Source organism: Macrotis lagotis, chromosome X (assembly GCF_037893015.1).
Source record: "Macrotis lagotis isolate mMagLag1 chromosome X, bilby.v1.9.chrom.fasta, whole genome shotgun sequence".
In the NCBI taxonomy this organism is placed as follows: Eukaryota; Metazoa; Chordata; class Mammalia; order Peramelemorphia; family Peramelidae; genus Macrotis; species Macrotis lagotis.
In genome coordinates, this window is record NC_133666.1 from 342,462,721 (window position 1) to 342,482,455 (window position 19,735).

Consider the following 19,735-nt stretch of genomic DNA (forward strand, 5'->3'; position numbering starts at 1 on the left):
AGGTAGATGAAACATAAATCCTGTTTTAAAGAAGCTTAATGGGGCAAAGGCAGATGATAATAGATATTATTTGATACAAGGGAGAATATGATAAATTTTTAAATGGTGATGTATATTCTATAGAGTCTTTTAAGAAGCAAGACTGTTTCAAAAACAGTCATGCAAAATTGGCTAAAAATTTATTAAATTATTTTTGTACTTGAATACTTTTCAGTTTCCTGGAAACTGAGGTTTGCATTTGTTTTATTTTGATTTTTTGTGTTTTTATCTAAAACATCAAACTTCCTACAGTTTCTAGATAAATTGTGTTTTGCTATCTCTAACTGTGGAAAGCAGTAAACTAAGTTAACTGAATAGTAGATTAACTTAAGTAAGGTTTTATGGAGATTATTCAGGGTTTTAAAAGATATATTGTATAATTATTAAAGATATGTAGATATAGATAGTAGCAAAGCATATAGATTTATTTATTAAAAAAATTCAATCTTAAAGAACCTTGTAAAAGTCATATATACTATAATACATAAATTAAGCTGATGCTTTGAATGTGCAGTTTACATTTTTTATTTTTTATTTTTATGTAGTTATTTGTTTGCTTGTTTGTTTGTTTGTTTTGCAACCAGGGAGAAAGACGAAGTCCTCAGCACCTTTTTAGGCCAAGGCATACATTAGATGGAGCCAAGATGAGAGCATCTGTCCGCATGACCCGGTATTTGGAGTCCTGGGGAGCAGCCAAGCCCTTTGCACATTTGCATCATAGGGACAGCATGACAACAGAAAACGGCAAAATCAGTACCACAGTATGGACTTTTTTATGTCTCTTAAAGTAGGATATTTATGAGAGAAAAAAATGTATTTTCCCACTATTGGGTGTTCTACCATTTCTTCACATATCTCTATAAACCATGTTGAAATATTTTTTGTTTCCTTTACAGAGAAATCATTACAGAGAGATAGATAGTTTGGGAATTAACACCAACTCCTGCATTCTGAGTTTTGTCTCTCAGTGACTTTAGTTTCTAAATCCAAATGGTCTCAACTTTCTTATTTTTGAATAGTAATATTGAATCTTTTTCTATTGAACATTGCAACTAAGTCTCTGTCTCATATGCATAAAGTTATGCATCTTAGTAAAAGTAGTAAAAGTCATGAAGTCATTTTTAGATTTTAAGCCATTTTAGGGTAGCACATTTTCATTATCAATTTCAAACCATCCTCACTACCAAGAAGGATTTCCTTATACATATGCATAAGCATAATACATATGTACATGTATATGTAAACATATACATCTATACATATAAGTAGCCATATGCTGTAATTTATGCATATCTTTTGAATATTCATATATATGTCATCTGTGGACTTTTAGCATTAATTTTATAGAACTAATTCAACAAACATTTAATAATCCAACTCTGTTCAAAGGAATATGCCATGTATTAGAAACGATTTCTAGTTTGTGGAATTTCCTGATCTAATAAAAATAAACTCTCCTTTGTAGCATGATAACTCATATTGTCATAGTCTCTTATTAGCCTGTACATTCCATGCAGAAATGTTGTCCCTTTGCTGTTACAGAAGAACACTTATAACTTCTTATAAAACCTTATAACACCATCATACTAGCATACTGCAAAAACTAGCATACTCCATAGAAAGCGATTATCCAAGTATGCTAGTTTTTGGAGTATGCTAGTATGCTGGTTTTATAACAGTTATCAGGTTTTATAAAAAGCTATAAGGTTTTGTTCCTGGGACACTATTTATGAAAAAGGCACTGATAAAACAAGAGATTGTCATCTTTGTTTATCCCACTTGGTCCCACTCATGTTATCTGTATTCTATCATTTCCATAAGCCTTCTTTACTTTTTTTCTTGAAGTCTTGTTGAACTGTTTTGTTGTCAACATCCCTGTTGTCAAGCCTGTTCTTTGGTAAATTTTCAAAATATATTATGTATTCATATTTTGTGTTTAAAAAGTATTTTCATTTTAAACAAAATCCTTTAAATATCTGTCTAAGCACAAACCTAATAAAATTCCAGTCAGTTTAAACTGGCCATCACTGTAGAATCAATTGCTTGGGACCAAAACTAAAAACACCTGAATGAAATGTAAGACATTGTAAAACTATCCTAATTTTCTTATGATCCATATGTTTGCACTTATAGAGGGAAAACATAGGAAATCTACTTCATTTTTTACTTTTTATTTGAAACTCATAGTGCCAGATAGACAGTTTTGAAGGATGAATCTAGTTGTCTATAATATTTTTTTCAGCTATCTCCAACTGTGAAAGCAAATGACTCTATGGTGCATGTTATTGATTCACAAATTATTTTGTAATTCATAATCTGTGAGTAATATATATTCTTTTTTCCTTCTAGGATGTGCCAATGGGTCAGCATCACTTTCAGCACCGCACATTAAGGTATATCTTACAGTGTTGAATAAGTATATATATATATATATATATATATATATATATATATATATATATATATATACACTACTCTCATATCTCTGAAAGATAAAAAATCTATTGTCCTGAAAGAAATGAGCCTTTTTGGGCTGTTTTTCAGTTTTGAAAGCAAAATAACGAAGATCAATATCATTTCAAGAAAAATATTGATTATATCCCATTTTAAAAATTCCATTGTATATGCAAATTGTTTTGCTGACTAGAATTACCTTAAAATGAAACCCTATCTGATATACTTTTTTATTCTAATATTAATTCCAGTATTGTGTGAACATATGTATATATATACATACATAAATACACAAACATAATATACAAATATATTTATATATTAATATAAATATATAAAACACTACATATAAGAGTATATGTATGTATTGTATATTTGTATACATATATACATTTTCCCATCAATAATGCAAATAAAATGCAAATACTTCCATTTTAGAAAATAATATATATATATATTTATATAACATAAATAATCATATGAAGTATTATACCTTGTAGAAAATGAATTGTAATTGTTGACCTTTTTTAACAATGTGACACTTGCCAAAATTTGGAAACAAAACCAACAAGGAAATGTGTATGTATATATGTGTGAACATATAAATATATATATATATATATATATATAATTGGTATCTATCTTTCTATATATGTTTATATATATATATATATGCATATACATATATGTATAAAGCAGAAACTTAAGAGATTGTTACCCAATGAGAAAAATGCATAGTGGTGAAAGAAAAGTAAATCTATAGATGATGGAAAAGGACAAAGATTGATAAAATGGTGTTCTATAAGACTATTGAAATAAATGATGAAAACATATTCATAAACATTTCATAAGAAAATAAATCATTTTCCCATTTAAATGATATAATATTGAAAAGGTAGAAATACTGGTAAATTTGATATTAATATATTAAACTACACTATAACTTTTTATTCTATGCTTAAAAGATATTTCCATCTACTGCATGACAAAGGGATATATCCATTGAGTAGCCAAATACTTAGTCAAGTTACAGAGAATCAGGATATTTATTTTCACAGTTATCAATAAAGTCTCCACTAATACTTTCACTCAATGTACATAAAAGTTAAGATGTGTTAATGAAAACTCTGCCTTTTAAAGACATTCTGCTAGGGGTTTTTAGCTTAATTAAAAAGAGCAATTCCAATGTCCCAGCTTTCCTATTATGAATCATTCACCTAATAGCTGTCAATGAACACTCAAAATTATTTTAGTTAGTAATTTTTAATTTATAAAACTTTAACTTATAACCATAAAAATTTTATAATCATAAAGTTATTTACTTCCCAGTTCAGGAAATTAAATAGAGAATTATTTCTCAATAGAGTTAAAAGAAAAGCTTTCAGGGCAGCTAGGTGGCACAGTGGATAGAGCACCGGCTCTGGAGTCAGGAGTACCTGAGTTCAAATCCAGCCTCAGACACTTAATAATTACCTAGCTGTGTGGCCTTGGGCAAGCCACTTAACCCCACTGCCTTGCAAAAAATAAAACCTTTCTCAAGCTATTTGAAATTTATGCTGCTGGATTTTGGGGGGAATTGGTTTGGAGTAGAAAACTCCTGTGGGCAATATAATATAGTTGTTTGGCAAGTTAAACAGAAGCAGGATTTGAAGCAAAGTCTTCCTAACTCCAAGACTAGCTAGGCTTCTATCCATCAGGTGAAGTTGCCTCTCAGGTTAAGATTAAAGATATCTAAAATAAGAAAATACCTATATAATCTCTCTGAAATTTGAAACAGTGAATAATCAAGAAGACCAATCAGTCAATTCCCCCCAAATTTGTGAGGTTTCAAATTATGGTTCAAATAGAAATCATATTCCTCTATCAAATAAAGTTTTTGAGTCAAGTAAGCTAACAGAGAAATATAAAGCTATTATATAAGGGAGTTTTAATATGTAATAAAAATGTCTTCCATTTTGGACATTTTCTGCAAAGCTTCCAAAGTATTGTCTTTTAGTTTTATTATTCAGTGAACTGCATCATTAATTGTTAAGTCTGCAGTTGGAATATATACTGACTACTTGTTTATTATTGTTATTCATTCATTTCAGTCATGTCTGATTCTTTGTGATCCCATTTGAGGTTTTTCTTGGCAAAGATACTAGGGTTGCCATTTTCTTCTCCACTAAGATCAAACCATCCACTAAATTCAATAAGCCTTGATGTTTAGTACTGTGTTGACAAAATATCCCCATGACTGACAAAATTTCTTTATGAAACTGAACAAGTGTTTTGGCATCATGTGAACAAAGGCAGGAAAGATACTGTTAAATATTTATTCCTCTATGATACTTCTTTTCTCCATAGAACCAAATCACAGAAGAAAAGATTTGAAGAAGAATTGAATGAAAGAATGATTCAAGCAATTGATGGAATCAATGCTCAAAAGTATGTTACCATGTTTAAAGAATTGCAAATTATTTCTCATCTTTGTTTCCCATCCTTATTTTCCTTCAGTCAAAAAAATTATATGCTTTGTCTTTTTTGTTGTTTTTGCTATTTTTCTAAATATTTTCATTTGTCCTCCATTTATCTCTTTCCTTGGGAATATTTGACCTTAAAAAGTTCCTGAACTTCTCCTCCATAAGTGGCATCTTATATCCTCCCTTTCTATATATGCTTTACAGTTAGTAGGTCACTGATAAGAAATAAGAAAAGTCAACAAAAAATATTATCAGATTAATAGAGATGATTTAAAAAGTTAAAAATGGTATTCATCTGGGGGCAGCTAGGTGGTGCAATGGATAGAGCACCAGCCTTGGAGTCAGGAGTACCTGGGTTCAAATCTGACCTCAGACACTTAATAATTGCCTAGCCATGTGGGCTTGGGCAAGCCACTTAACCCCATTGCCTTGAAAAATCTTTCAAAAAATGGTATTCATCTGAAGTTATTTTGATGCATTTTATGTAAGAGGTATTATAGATCTCAGTGGCTGACCACAAGTTATCCTATTGAGAAATTACCTGTTCAGAAATTAAAGAGAAGAGCAGCCATAGTCAGAGAAGGAACGATAAGAAGGAAAGACAAGAAATATTATCAACTACTTTTGTTGATATAGGATAACAAGATATAAAATTTTATTTATTGATATGGTTTGCAACAGTAATATGAGATGACTTTGGGGGAGTGAAAACAACATTTATCACATGTAACAATTTATTAAAAATTGACTAGCCTTCCAAGGCCTCATTACTGCCCTAAAAAACATTGAAGAAGTTACACATTTGCCCAGGGTGAAAAGAATAATGGGTCATTCCAAGGGTTCAACCAACTTTGTGATTTTTTTGTTCAGTAGTGTTCAACTCTTTTCCATCTTCTACTATCTCCTGAAGTTTGTCCAACCTTATGTTCATGCACAGCTATCTATCCATCTCATTATGTGTCACCTCCTCTCCTTTCAGTCATCAATCTTTCTCAGTACCAGGGACTTTTCCAAAGAGTCATGTCTTCTCATTATGTGGCTAAACTGTTTAAAATATAGCTTCAATATTTTACCTTCCAGTGAATAGCCTGAATTAATTTCTTTAAATATTAACTGATTTAATCTCTTTGCTGTCCAAGGGATACTCAAAAGACTTCTCTAGCACCACAATTCAAAAGTATAAATTCTATGATACTGAGATTTCCCTATATTCATCTCTCCCAGTCATACATTACTATTTGAAAAACCATTGCTTTGACTAAACAGACTTTAGTTAGCAAAGTGATGTCTCTACTTTTTTGTATACTATCCAGATTTGCCATCATTTTCCTTCCAATCAGTAAACTTTTAATTTCATGACTGCCTTTCTACAGGGATCTTTAAGTCTGTCTCTTCTATTATTTGCCAGGAAAAGATGGGACAAGTTACCATGATTTAGTTTGTTTTGTTTTGTTGATGTTACACTTAATCAAGAGGCTTCTTAATTACTCTTCAATGAGTAGTACCATCTGAATGTCAGAAATTGTTTATATTCTTCCCAACAACCTTAATTCTGACATTTGATTCATATAGCCTGACATTTCACATGATGTACTTTGCATGTAAATTCAATAAATAATGTGACAATATACAGCCTTGTTTTGCTCTTTTTCTCATCTTAAACCAGTCAACTATTCCTTCTTTGGTTCTAACTGTTGCTTCTTGGCCCACAAAGAGTTTCCTTAGGAGACAAATGAGATGATCTAGTATTCCCATTTCTTTGAGGACTTCCCATATTTTATTGTGATCCACACAAAGGCTTTAGCTTAGACAATGAAGCAGAAGTAGATTTTTTTCTGGAACTCCCTTGCTTTCTCACTTTTTCCACAATCCACCAAATGTTGACAATCTGGGTTCTGGTTCCTCTGCCTCTAAAAAACAGTCTAATCTTATAATTCGCTGTTTCCATATTACTTTGAAGTCTACAGAATCTTAATCATAGCTTTGCTTTTGGGTAAAAATGACTACAATTGCTCAGTAATGTGAAAATTCATTGACTTTTCCTTTGTCTAGGCTTGGAATAAAAAGTGATCTTTTCCAATCTAGAGGCAATTGTTGAGTTTCTCAAATTTGCTAGTATATTAATTGCATCATTTTAACAGTAACTTTTTTTTAGGATTTTAAATAACTCATTTGTAATTCTTTCACTTCCTCTAGCAATCCTGCCTAAGGCCAATTTGACTTCATTCTTTAAGATTTCTGATTCTAGAGGTAGTTAGGTGGCACGTGGATAGAGCACTGGCCCCAGAGTCAGGAGGACCTGAATTCAAATTCGGCTTCAGGCACTTAGTAATTACCTAGCTGTTTGATTAGAGCAAGTCACTTAACCCCATTGCCTTAAATAAATGAAATTTTAAAAATATATTTCTGATTCTGTATCAGTAACAGTTTCTATTATCTTAAACATCAACCTTTAATATAAACATCAACTCAGAATATGAAAATTCTCAAGATTTATGTACTCCTTACTATATAATATTTTTCAAGTTAGTTGAAACAAGAAAAATATGAAGGAAAAATAAAAGTAACTTCTGTCTTTAAAAGTATAATCAGAAAACTGTTAAAATTCATTGAATATGCTGAGTGAATGCACCATCTCATATAGTTTCTGATATGGTTCCTTTGACCAAAAATTTTGAAAATTATATAATTTTTATAAAGGACTGATATACATGATATGGAAGAAAAGATTTATTCAATGAACCATAGGCAATACTGCAGAGTATGAAATGAAATAGAAAAACATAAATGTCTTGAATTTTATTAACTGGTTCCTTGAAGATAAAAGAATAAATCAAAACTACAGGCAGCACACATATCTCTTAATATAGTTAATGCAAGCAACTACCTCCTTAAACTTTTGGAATGTTCATGCAAATGACTGTAATTAGAAAATGAGATAAATATAAATGCTTTATTACTATGCTTTGCACTTTTTTGTGGCAATTGGTTTCAAAGTCTGCTTTGTTCCATTGAATATGCTAATATATGTCAATTAATATTTGCAAGTTACAATGTGTTCTTATTCTATAATGAATCCTTAAAGTTAGAATAAATGTTTATGTTGTAGTTTCACAATTTAATTCCACAAATCAAAGAGAAAAACAGGTATTGCTCAGTCATTGAATAAGGAAAGAAAAAAGCAATAAAATGGAACCTACTCTGGCTTTTCTCAAATTAGGTTCAATTATATTTTGTTATCACTTGAAAATTTCAAACCTCCCTAGTCCTTTTATATAGCTGTCTGATTTTACTTGTATTTTCTCATCTGAAATTCATAAATATCTTTTCCAGTGAAAATCTTATGTGTTTCGAAGATCAAAACAACTGTTTAAAAAGTAGTTTCTAAAAAATAGTTTCTTTGTGTATTATCTGAATATTTTATCTACATTGTACAAAAAATAGATATTTGCAAGCACACTCAGTGAGATCACACTTATTACTGATGCCAAAAATTCTAATATTATAATCATTTACAGGGATTTTTGACCTTCAGGCAATTCTTAGCTCATGTGACATTACTCTGATCTAATTTAGAAAAATATATTTGCTAAATGGACTCTGACACGATCACATTTCTAGAATTACTGCAGTTCAAATCCTATTACCATCAAACTCTAGGGACTATACAAATTATTTAATTGTATTAATTTTCCCAATACTTGAAATAGGAAGCAGCTGTGATATAATAGCTAGAACTGATTATAGAATCAAGAAGATGTGTATTCAAGTCCCCCAATGACACATAATGTCTGTGTGACTTAAAGCAGATCATTTAACCTCTCAAAATGTCTATTCAACTCTGAAAGTATAATTTATAGAATAGCTGTTAATCTGCTTTGTGAGAGATAGTTTCTTTAATTGATGGAATTCTCTGTATTAAAGAAAACAAGGATCTCCTGTCCCCCTAAACAAATAAACAAAAAACAAAAATAAAGTGATCAAGTGAATCAAGCTAAGTTTTATAATCCTTGTTGTAAGTGGGAAAATTTTATTTTAATTAAACTAAATATCAGAGATTGAATATAGTTCAAAGATCAAAAGATAATGCATTTAACAAAATACTTTTAAATATGTTCTATTGGTTGAATGCGGTGTCAATTCCCTCTAGGTAAGTAACATCTTCCTTTCTTTATAATTGGATCAACTTGTTTTCATAACAGTTTACCCCCCCTTTAACTGAACCTATTTATATTCTACCTACACCTTCAATGTCTTGCATTCTGAACCATAGTAGTAATAGAATGCTTTAAGGGTTGGAGAACTCCTTATGTATATTGTAACATTTTTATCCTCACAACTGCTCTGAAAGATAGATATTATTATTATTCCCATTTCACAGATGAGGAACATAAGACAAATAGAGGTCAAGTGATTTGACTAGAGTCACAATTAGTAATTTAAGCCAAATTTAAACCTAGAATTTCCTGTTTCTATGTTCAGAATTCTTTCCACTGTTCCACCTGCCTCTATTTTGTGAGGTCACTAGCCAGGTTCTTTCATGACCTAAGACTTTAATTCACAAATGCTGAGAACCTAAGAAAATAAACAAGCACTTACTTAGAATTAAATGAATTCTTATCAAAGGGAGGCCAACCAGATTTGGGTATTTGCAGATTAAGTCTGAAATGGATTCCGCTCAATGTCAAATCAACAGTTTGTCACAAAAGAAATCATGACATGAGTTAAAAGGTTTGTGTCACCATGGGGACACTTTTTCTTTTTAAGATTCTATGAAAAATTTTACTTCAATTATATGAAAAGAAAGTTTTTGTTTTTATTTATTTATTTATTTATTTTAATGGTGTGGTTTGTTTTTTTTTTTTTTGCAAGGCAATGTGGTTAAGTGTCTTGCCCAAAGCCACACAGGTAGGTAATTATTAAGTGTATGAATCCGGATTTGAACTCAGGTACTCCTGACTCCAGGGCTGGTGCTTTATCCACTTTGCCACCTAGCCATCCCAAAAGAGAGTTTTTGTACTCAGATCTTTTTATTTGTTTTCTTGGAACACAATAAATACTTAATAAATTATTTTTAAGGTATATATTTTCTTTGATATATTGTTGCCCAGAATTACTGAGCAAGCTCTCTTGGATCCTAAAGACAATACAGAGCAGAATTTGTTTCATTTGAAGTCATACATTTTCTTAGACAATTAAAATTTGAATTGAAGAGGTTAGCATGTACAGACATGGAAGAGTGTTCATTCATGTGAAGAGGACAAATTAACTATTCAGTAAGCAATTAAAAATATACTTAAAAGCATTTCAAACCCTAAGTGCTATTTACATATTAGTGTTACTCTCAAAAAGATTTTTATATTGAAGAGAAATTAGACATACCCATTGGACTCTATTAATTAACAAGCAAAAGAATATTAAGAATTTACTGTGTGCCAGCCCCCTCCCTACTATTCACTTGTCCTGGCATACAACTATTTTTGATTTTTTCCCAATAATTTGATCTTTTTCCTTCCTTCAGATATTTATGATAATTTTCTTTAAAACCTTTATAATTTCAGAACTTCCAAAAAAGTTTCCTTTAGATATATGCTTTGGTTTATATGTTTTTCCTTGCTTTGAATTCTGTAGAATCATGTTTCCCCACCCCACTTCTGCCCTAACTGCTAGTGCCAGGCCAGAGAAGTGAAAAAAAGAAGGACAGGTAACCAAAAAAGAATACTGTGTAGGTCAATGAATATGCAGAACTCCTTTATGTCTGAAGGAAAGGGAACAATAACCAGTTTGTAATCAACTAAAAGTCAGTCATGGCAGAATCCTAGACTAGTGAATCTGTGTGGAGACCAAGACTTTTGGATCTAACTCCAAAAAAAAACACAGACAGAAGTGAGAGATTCATAGTGAATAAAAAAAGGAATATAAAGGGGCAGGGGGAGAGGGATAGAAAAAACCAAAGATTCCAGGAAAAAGAAATCCCAAAGACTTTGAGTATAAACAGATAAGTCAGCAAAGAAAACAATAACAATAGATGGAAATGAGACATCCAGATCTATTAAACAATTTCAGGCATCTATGAATAAATGGTGAAAAATAAAGGAAGATGATCCAGTACTTCATGATGTTGGATAGAAAACGGAATTAAAATGTGCTTTTCTCAGTGATTTAGAAGTAATCATTATAAGAGCAGACTTTAAGTCCCACACAGCAAAAAGTTAATGAACAGAATAGAAAAACTTGAATCTGTGATGGTAAGTCTTAACAAAGAAATAAAAGAAAGAAAATAGATTGGGAATAGAAATACACAAAAGTGAAGGACAATGTAGAAGAAGAGAAGCAAATAAACAATAACCTCAAACAGAAAAGTTGCTCATTATTCTAGCAAAACATACTTATGTTAAAGACAGGGTGAGATGAAGCAATTTAAGGATCATAGGTCTCCCAGAAGAACACAACAAAAAAAAAAACTTAGCACCACAACAAAGGAAATAATATAATAGAATTGTCAGAATTTCTGAACATAGAAAATGAAATTCCAATTGAAAGCATTTACAGATTTCGGGGGGGGAAAGACTACAAACTCCAAAACATATTGCAGTTAAATCTAACAATTCAATTCAAAAACAGTAAATTATATGAATCAGGAGAAAGACTTTCAAATACAAAAGAAAGGACATTCAATTTATACAAGATTATTCTGCACCCACTAAAAAAAGGAAATGGAGCTCAAGAGGCAATCCAAAGTGATCTCACCTGCAAATATGAGTTTAACTATATGGGACAATGATTCAATAATAAAAATTGTTCAATATAAAATATCAGTTTGGAACATTTTAGAAAGAAAACTAAAACTAAGAGATTATTTACTTCTCAAACACCCAAGATAATAGAAATATATGTGACGTGAATAAATGAAAGTAACAAGGACAACAGTCACACCAGTAAGAAACTTCTTTCTAAATATATTCAATGACACAGGGGTGAAGACAGGATTCTGGTAAAGATATCAATGAAGAGGTGAACAGAAGGCATTATGGACAGAACTTGCTTATAGGTGAATATTTCTTTTGTGGCTACATAAAGCCTGGAAAGGTACATAAAAGGGGCAAAGAGGTGGAAGGAACCAGGGAGATAAAGAGGAGTGAGAGACATGCCAGGGTCAAATCATGGGCTAACAATGAGGGAAAGGTAACCTCTGTGGTCTCATAAAGAGCCTACATAATAGTGAGTGAGGAAGAAGAGGAAATATTAAATGGGGGAAAGGAAAGCTTATTCTGGAAAGGGAAGGGGATTTCACAGCTGAGTGTTCTCTCTGTGTGAAGAGAAATGAGGACTTTACATTGAGTGTAGCCTGAGAGAATTGGTGCTTGAAAAAGTCAGCTTGTTTTGGGAGGGAGGAAGTTGGAAACCCTGGGAGCAACTGACACTTGGAGTGGGAGAACATGTACATAGGGAGTAGATTTCCAGGAAAATGTAGGGAGAAAAAGGTCATCAAAAGAGGGTATGGATCAATGAGGAAGGAAGAGCCTTACCAAAGGCCAGCATCTTCTCTGATATCTGTAAATAATTGGAATTATTCCAAGGCAAAGGAAAGGGAGAATCCAAGGGATAAGCCCTACAAGACAATAGCAAAAAGTACCTAAATGGAAGAGCCTAGAATGAATATCTTGGAGTTGTTATATATAGAATATAAACATATATATATGTATATAAAGAGAGAGACTTATAGGGGTCATGAATGTTAGAAGAGGCTCTAGAGTAAACAGAAAGACAAGATGGATAAGGGGAAAAATAAGGTGTGTTTTCTTCATATTTTCTTTTTCCCAATTACACCTAAAGAGAAGTTTTACATTTTTAAAATTTTGAATTACATATTTCCTCACTGTATTTCCTGTATCACTCCTCTTCCCTCATTTCTTCCCTGAAGTAGTAAGCAATTTGATATAGATTATACATGGGAAATGATGCAAGACATAGTTCCATAATATTCATGTTATGAAAGAAGACACAAACCAAAAAAATAATAATAAACCGAGAAAAAAATAAAATGAAAAACAGTATGCTTCATTCAATCTGCAGTCTTATTCCATTAGTTCTTTTTCTAGATGTAAATAGCATTTTTCATCATGTGTACTTTCCAATTGTCTTGTATCATTGTATTGCTGAGAGTAGCTAAGTTTATTCACAATTGATCATTGTACAATATTGCTGTCACTGTGTACAGTGTTCTCTGGTTGTGCTTATTTAACTAAATCAGTTTATATGTCTTTCCATGTTTTTTCCCCTGAAATCAGCTTGCTTGTCAAATCTTATAGCACAGTAGTATTCCAATGCAATCATATTCCACAACTAGTTCAGCCATTTCCCAATTGATGATCATTTCCTCAACTTCCAAATCCTTGCTATCACAAAAAAGCAGATATATATATAGAAATATATATCTATATATATTAAAAATAGGCCTTTTTTCTTTTTTATATGAGAAATGTATTCTTAACCAAATAAGAGTTAGAAACAATTATAAAAGATAAAATAAAAAAACTGATTTCTTAAAACACAGACAATATTTATCTGTCTTTTGCACAGACAACATTAATCCATATTAGAAAAGAATAGATGTGTTTAAATGGGAAAATATCTTTGTATCAGATTTCTTTGATGGTTTACTATTATAAATGTACATATGTATGTATTTGAATTTATACATAGATATATATATATATATATACATATATCTACTAGCCATTCTTCAATAGATAAATAGCAAAGAAGATACTAAAAAGTTCTCAAACTATTAACTATTCACAAGCACATGAAAAAATACTCCAAATTTTGAATATAAGAGAAATACAAAAGAAAACAATACTTCACAGCCTGCAAATTAGCAAATTTAAAAAATGGTAAATCAGTGTTGGAGGGGTTGTGGAAAGATACATTGTTGGGGAACTGTAAAATGGTGCAACCATTTTAGAAAGAAATTTGGAATTATGCAAACTAATTAAAATGTCTATTCCCTTTGAACTAAATATTTCACTACTAGGCTTATAGTTCAAAAATGCATCAACAAGAAAAAACATATACTCCAAAATATTTACAACAGCATTTTGTTTTTTTCAGGGCAATGGGGGTTAAGTGACTTGCCCAAGATTACACAGCTAGGTAATTATTAAGTGTCTGAGGTCACATTTGAACTCAGGTCCTCCTGACTCCAAGACCAGTGTTCTATCCATTGCACTACCCAGCCCCAACAACATTTTATTATGATACTTAAGAAGTAAAAACATCATCAATTGAGAAATGGCTGAATTTATTGTACAGGAACTTAATGGAATAATATTATGATTAATACAGACAAGCAGTTGTATTGATCAGTTGTGGGGTCATTTTTTTCATCTTTGTCATATAGGATATCCGACTTTCTAGGAGGGGCAGAAGTAAGGGAGGGATAAATGAAAAGGGATGTAAGAAATAGGAAATATCAATTAGAAACCTGTTTAAATCATAATTTGGAAATATTTAGCAAAATAGATAAGCTGACTTAGAAAGTTATATTCTAACATTTTTGTAAACTGACTTAGAAAGCTATCAGCTGTCTTATGAAAAACTGACCTTAGAAAGCTGTATGCTAACATTAAATGTTAGCATACAGCTTTCTAAGTCAGTATACAACCTGCCTGGATACTTGTGTATAATTCAATAGTTTCTACTTCATTTTGAGTTTAACAACATTGTTCTATGCCTGTTCATTTGGTGATTTCATTATCTACAATTATTTCTATGAATATAATATTTAGATTATTTGTTTAGCCCTAACTTCTCTCTTGACCTTCAATTTCACATCAACTGCCTACTGGAGATCTTCTCTTAAGCTAAACCTGTCTAAAATTTTCCCCAAATTTGTCCCATCTTTCCCCAAAACTGTCTCCTCTTTCTAATTTTCCTGTATCTATTAAGTGTACTACTACCTTCAGGCTCAAATCTAGTTGTCACTTACAGTTCCTCATTTATCTTTTAAACATATATTCCATATCTAATCTGGTACTTTGTTCTTTGATTTCTCTTTTCATAACACTTTTTTTGTCAATTTTTCTCTGTGGATATTGTTTACCCACCTGTTACAGTTGTAATTTAAGATAAACTGAGACAAAAAGTTCCAAGTGTGATCAATTTATTAGGAAAGCACAAATTTAACATTGAGTAGAATCTCATCTTCAGGATCCCAAATGAGAAGAATAACTTGCTTTTTTTAGTTTTAGGGAGTACAGAACAAAGAACAGGACTTAACAGATGGAGTAATGAATTGTGATTGATTAAAATAACTCAAAATCATGAATGCCAAAAGTAAATATTACAACCTCAGACATGGGAAAGTAACAGGATTGGTTGGAAATTGGGAATAAGGGTCTAGCAACAACTCCATGCTTCTCTTCTGTGACTAAAAAAATGTTCATTTTTGAATCCACCTACAATGTTAGCGATATTGAACCAGACTTATTTGGATAATGAACCAGATATCCTCAACACAACAAAAGAACAGTGATTAATATGAGAACTGAATTTCTAAACTTAACTCATTACAGACCAACTGAATTCTGAACTACGTTCAGAGACAAAGAACCATGACCTAATCAATTACAGGAAAAAAGTTCATTGACTATAAAAATCAATTAAAAGATGATACAGAATCAATTTGATCATTTCACCCTATTAGAGTAGCTGGCTGCTTGTTCTCCTGGCTTCAAGTCTCTCTCACTCTACTATAACCAGATCTTGCAAATCTCCATTGCTGATAATATAATCTTCTATTCACTCTCCTAGTAGTTCCCTATTTTCTTTAGGATCACATATGAAATTCTTCACTTTGATCTTAAAGTCCTTCATAACCTGGCCCCTTCCTCTGTGTGCAGGCTTCTTACAATGCACTGCCCTCAATGGACTCTATGATCTTGTTACTCTGGCCTTCTCTATGTTCTTCTCCATCTCCCACCTCAAAATATCTTTACTATCTCCCATAATTGAGATTTGCCTCTCTCATCTCCATTTCTTAGTTTTTCATATCCCTTCAAGTCCCACCTAAAGTACTTTTTTTGGACAAAATTTGGACAAAATAATAAAGTATTTTGAAAGGGTGATTCCCATTCCCCCTTAATGCCAGTACTTTCCTTTTTTTTGGTTACCTCCAATTTTTTCTACCTATATCATGTCTGCAAATAGTAATATATATGTTGTTTCCTTTTTTGGACTTTGAGCAACTTGAGAGTAGAGTATTTTAACTTTTTTAACATCTCCAGAGATGTTTATGAGAACTTTATGAGATGAAAATAAGGAAGGAGTGCATTGCAGGAACCAAAAAAGTCACAGAGATTGAAGATGGAATATTAATTTGATAAAAAAAAATCATTTTGACTGAATCACAAATAGAGGAGATAACGTCTAGTAAGACTTGAAACATTTTTGAGGCCAAATTATTAAAGTCTATAAAAGTTAGCCAGAGGAGTTTGAATTTTGTCCTAGAAATAGAAAGGAAATTAGGACTGCAGGACAAAAAGATATTGTTTTTTGTCCTTTACATGTTTCCAATTTGAGAATGCCATGGTCATATCTGGGCTTAAGAAAATTACTTTGGCATTAGCGTGTTGGATGGTATGGAGAGGAGAAACTTGAGGATGGGAGATTAATCAGGAGACTAATCTAGTCAAGAGACAAGTAATAATAGCCTAGATTAAGATGGCATCTGTGCAAGTAAAGAAAAAGGTTCAAATCTTGTAGAAGTAGAAATAGAAACTGTATTTATGCTAAATGGTAAAATCAAAGCTTTGGGGTTCTATAATGGCTGCACTGTAGAAGTATTGTATGCTAAGCACATTCAAAACAGAGTGTTTTCACTAGGATCTAAAGATATCCTTCATGAGAGACAAGTTCTATGTAATTTCAATAAAGCATCAGTAATTAGAATGAGAAGTGGTAATTCAAGTATTTTCAATGAACACTTCACCTCCCATCTGTTAAATTTTGGCTGTTTATATACACATGTATATATTATTTATATATACATATTTTATACATATATATGTATGTTTGTCTAAGACATGTGTTGGTAAGTATGTAAATAAGAATATGGCACTGGCAGATCCTCATTAAAGATTCTATATCTAAAATATCCTATATTTATTCCATTCAATCTTTTTCTTTGTTTCTGGCTAACACATTTTATCATTTTAAAACTTTTAAGGTTGGGAGTGGAACCTGGAATCATTTGATTTTAAAAAAGAAATAATGTTTACAGATGTTCTAATTGTAATTTTGGTTTATTTCGTATGTCTTTTTTTTTTATTTCCAGGCAGTGGCTCAAATCTGAAGATATTCAAAGAATTTCTCTACTTTTCTATAACAAAACACTTGAGAAAGAAGTAAGCTATTTTCACTTTAAACCTAACTGATTTTTTTCTGAAATGCTAAAGTCATTTTTAAAAGTCTTTCCGAGGTTTCTTTTCAAGTTATTTGCATGTGGCCTTAAAACTACAGCTAAATATGTCAGACTCATTCTTGGCTTCTCCTTTCATTTCCCCATGATATTTTTGTTACCATAGGAGACCTGATTTCTTTTCCTTTGCATACCATAATCCACTCAATACTCCTTGCACATCTAGCAAATGGTGTTGGCAACAGATGTTTCAGACACTTGCAGCAAGTTAAAGAGCTAAGGACAAATATATGTTTTTTTTTTTAATTTTCTTAGGTAAAAATTTAAAAACAGAACATCAGCTTCTTAGTAATTCAAGATTATTCTTAATAAAGAAATTGTATTTGGATTTAGCACTTGTTAACACTGAAAAAAAGTATTTCACATCAGTACCTTTCTTAAGTGAATTTAGAAAATAAAATTTTAAAACCTTTTTGGGGGCTTTTATTGACTTCTAATTGTGACCTAAAAATTTAGAACAAATAAACAAATATTTTTTTCTTTATCTCTTTCCATGCCAAAACTTAACATAGTTGCTAGTGATTATGTGTAATAGACAACTAAGTAATGGTAGTAGGGTTTGGGGAGAGGACATCTTCCCTTTCTTAATTGAACTTTATTTCATTTATTTCTCCTGATATATTTTGCTCCTTGTTGACCTAGAAAAGAGAATAATAAGAAATCATAATTTCCATCCTTAAACCATTTAATTACACAGCCTTGTAAACTGAGTAGTAGTAATTGAGAAGTATTATCCCCTCAAACAATTGCAATATATATGAATAATCAGGTGTTAAAAAAAAGTAATACTGGGTTAGACTCAGTTGGATCTAACAGTTCTTTTCATCTTTGGTAGGCAGTAATATTTTTTAAATTATTTCAATAAGCATTTCACAGTTAATTCCTATGTATATCTTTGTACAAACTACTGAAGAATTTAAACAGATGAAAGTACAATCTCATGTAAGTAGTTTAATCATATTTAAATAATTATGCTAATTTATCTCCTTTATCACACACAAATTCTTCTGAACTTTCAATGACATATTTCATTAAAATGTGTTAGTATCACTTGACTAATATATACCTCTATATGTTCCACCAAGTTAAACTCTGGAGGTTCTCAGGGAAGGATTTAGCTCTTAATGTCTCTTTCTAACTCTATTTTCAAGCACTTCTGCCAGATATGAGTTAATGATGATGGTTAAAAATAATAGTAATCATTTATACAGAGTTTCTTGAAGTTTTAAAAGCACTTTGCATTTATTGCCTCATTTGAGCCTCATAAAAACTCAATTATTATGAAGATACAAAAAAGACTGGGAGGAGGTTATACTAGCCTTACTCCAAATTGATTACTCTCAAGTCTTCATATAAATTTCATAAGTATATACACACATTCACCTAGAATGTTGAAAGAGGAATATATAAATGTTGCAAAATTATCTTTTGAAATGCAATATTTCTAGTCATAGTGAACATTGAAAGAATGTCACAAAGATATTTCTTACCCTTTTTTACAATACAGAATTGATATATATATGTATATATATATATATATAATTATTTCTTTTAATTGTCATTCCCTGCTACACGGTATAAACAGTACTAGCGAGTATGCCTTTGCAGATTAATATTAAGAACAATGTGAATATCCTGCTGTGATAATTTAAGGGTAACAGCAGAACTGCGGACAAATTAAACAAATCACTTCACTTTTTAAGAATCAGAAGATTCATCAAATCAGAGTAGATAATGAATCTCTGTTTCCTAAACTATATTAGCTCCCACAATATCAGAGAACAGTGTCTTTACTCACAAAAAAGTGCTTAACTGAATTCAGTATACTAAGTGGCTTTAAAAGATAGATAGTAACAAACTTTTTTATCTCAATTTTTTTTCTGAATGAATGATTTTACTGGTGTAAGAAATCTTCCATAATGCAGATTGATCTTTAACTTAGAGTTTTAGAATATTGACTGGTTTACCAAAAGATACAATGACTTTCCAGGTGACACAGTCACTATGTTTTAGGGGGAAAAAATGAAACTGGCTTTTCCTACCTCTAAGTATGATCACTATCCATGACACCATACTACTTCTCTTTATGTTTTTTATTTCCTAGACAGTGTACCAAAGTCAAAAAAAATCTCTATAACCAACTTTGGGTAGTAGATTCACTAAATAATTTTACATTGTGATGATGACGACCTGGATTTTCACAGTTAACTCATCTTCACCTGAAACATCTCTGTTTTCTCAGACCAGTTCTTTACTCTTTTTTTGAAAGTGATATTCAGTGACATACATTAAGAATTTT

General features: G+C 31.2%; 1 protein-coding gene across 1 annotated transcript in view; it reads left to right on the forward strand.

Moving 5' to 3' along the window:
* Positions 1 to 19,735, forward strand: part of ADCY2 (adenylate cyclase 2) — a 553,319-nt gene that overhangs the window by 425,876 nt on the left and 107,708 nt on the right. The window contains exons 10-13 of the mRNA XM_074199408.1: positions 624 to 800; positions 2,389 to 2,432; positions 4,840 to 4,920; positions 17,293 to 17,362. Coding sequence (XP_074055509.1) covers positions 624 to 800; positions 2,389 to 2,432; positions 4,840 to 4,920; positions 17,293 to 17,362 — 372 coding nt within the window. The remainder of the gene's footprint in view (positions 1 to 623; positions 801 to 2,388; positions 2,433 to 4,839; positions 4,921 to 17,292; positions 17,363 to 19,735) is intronic.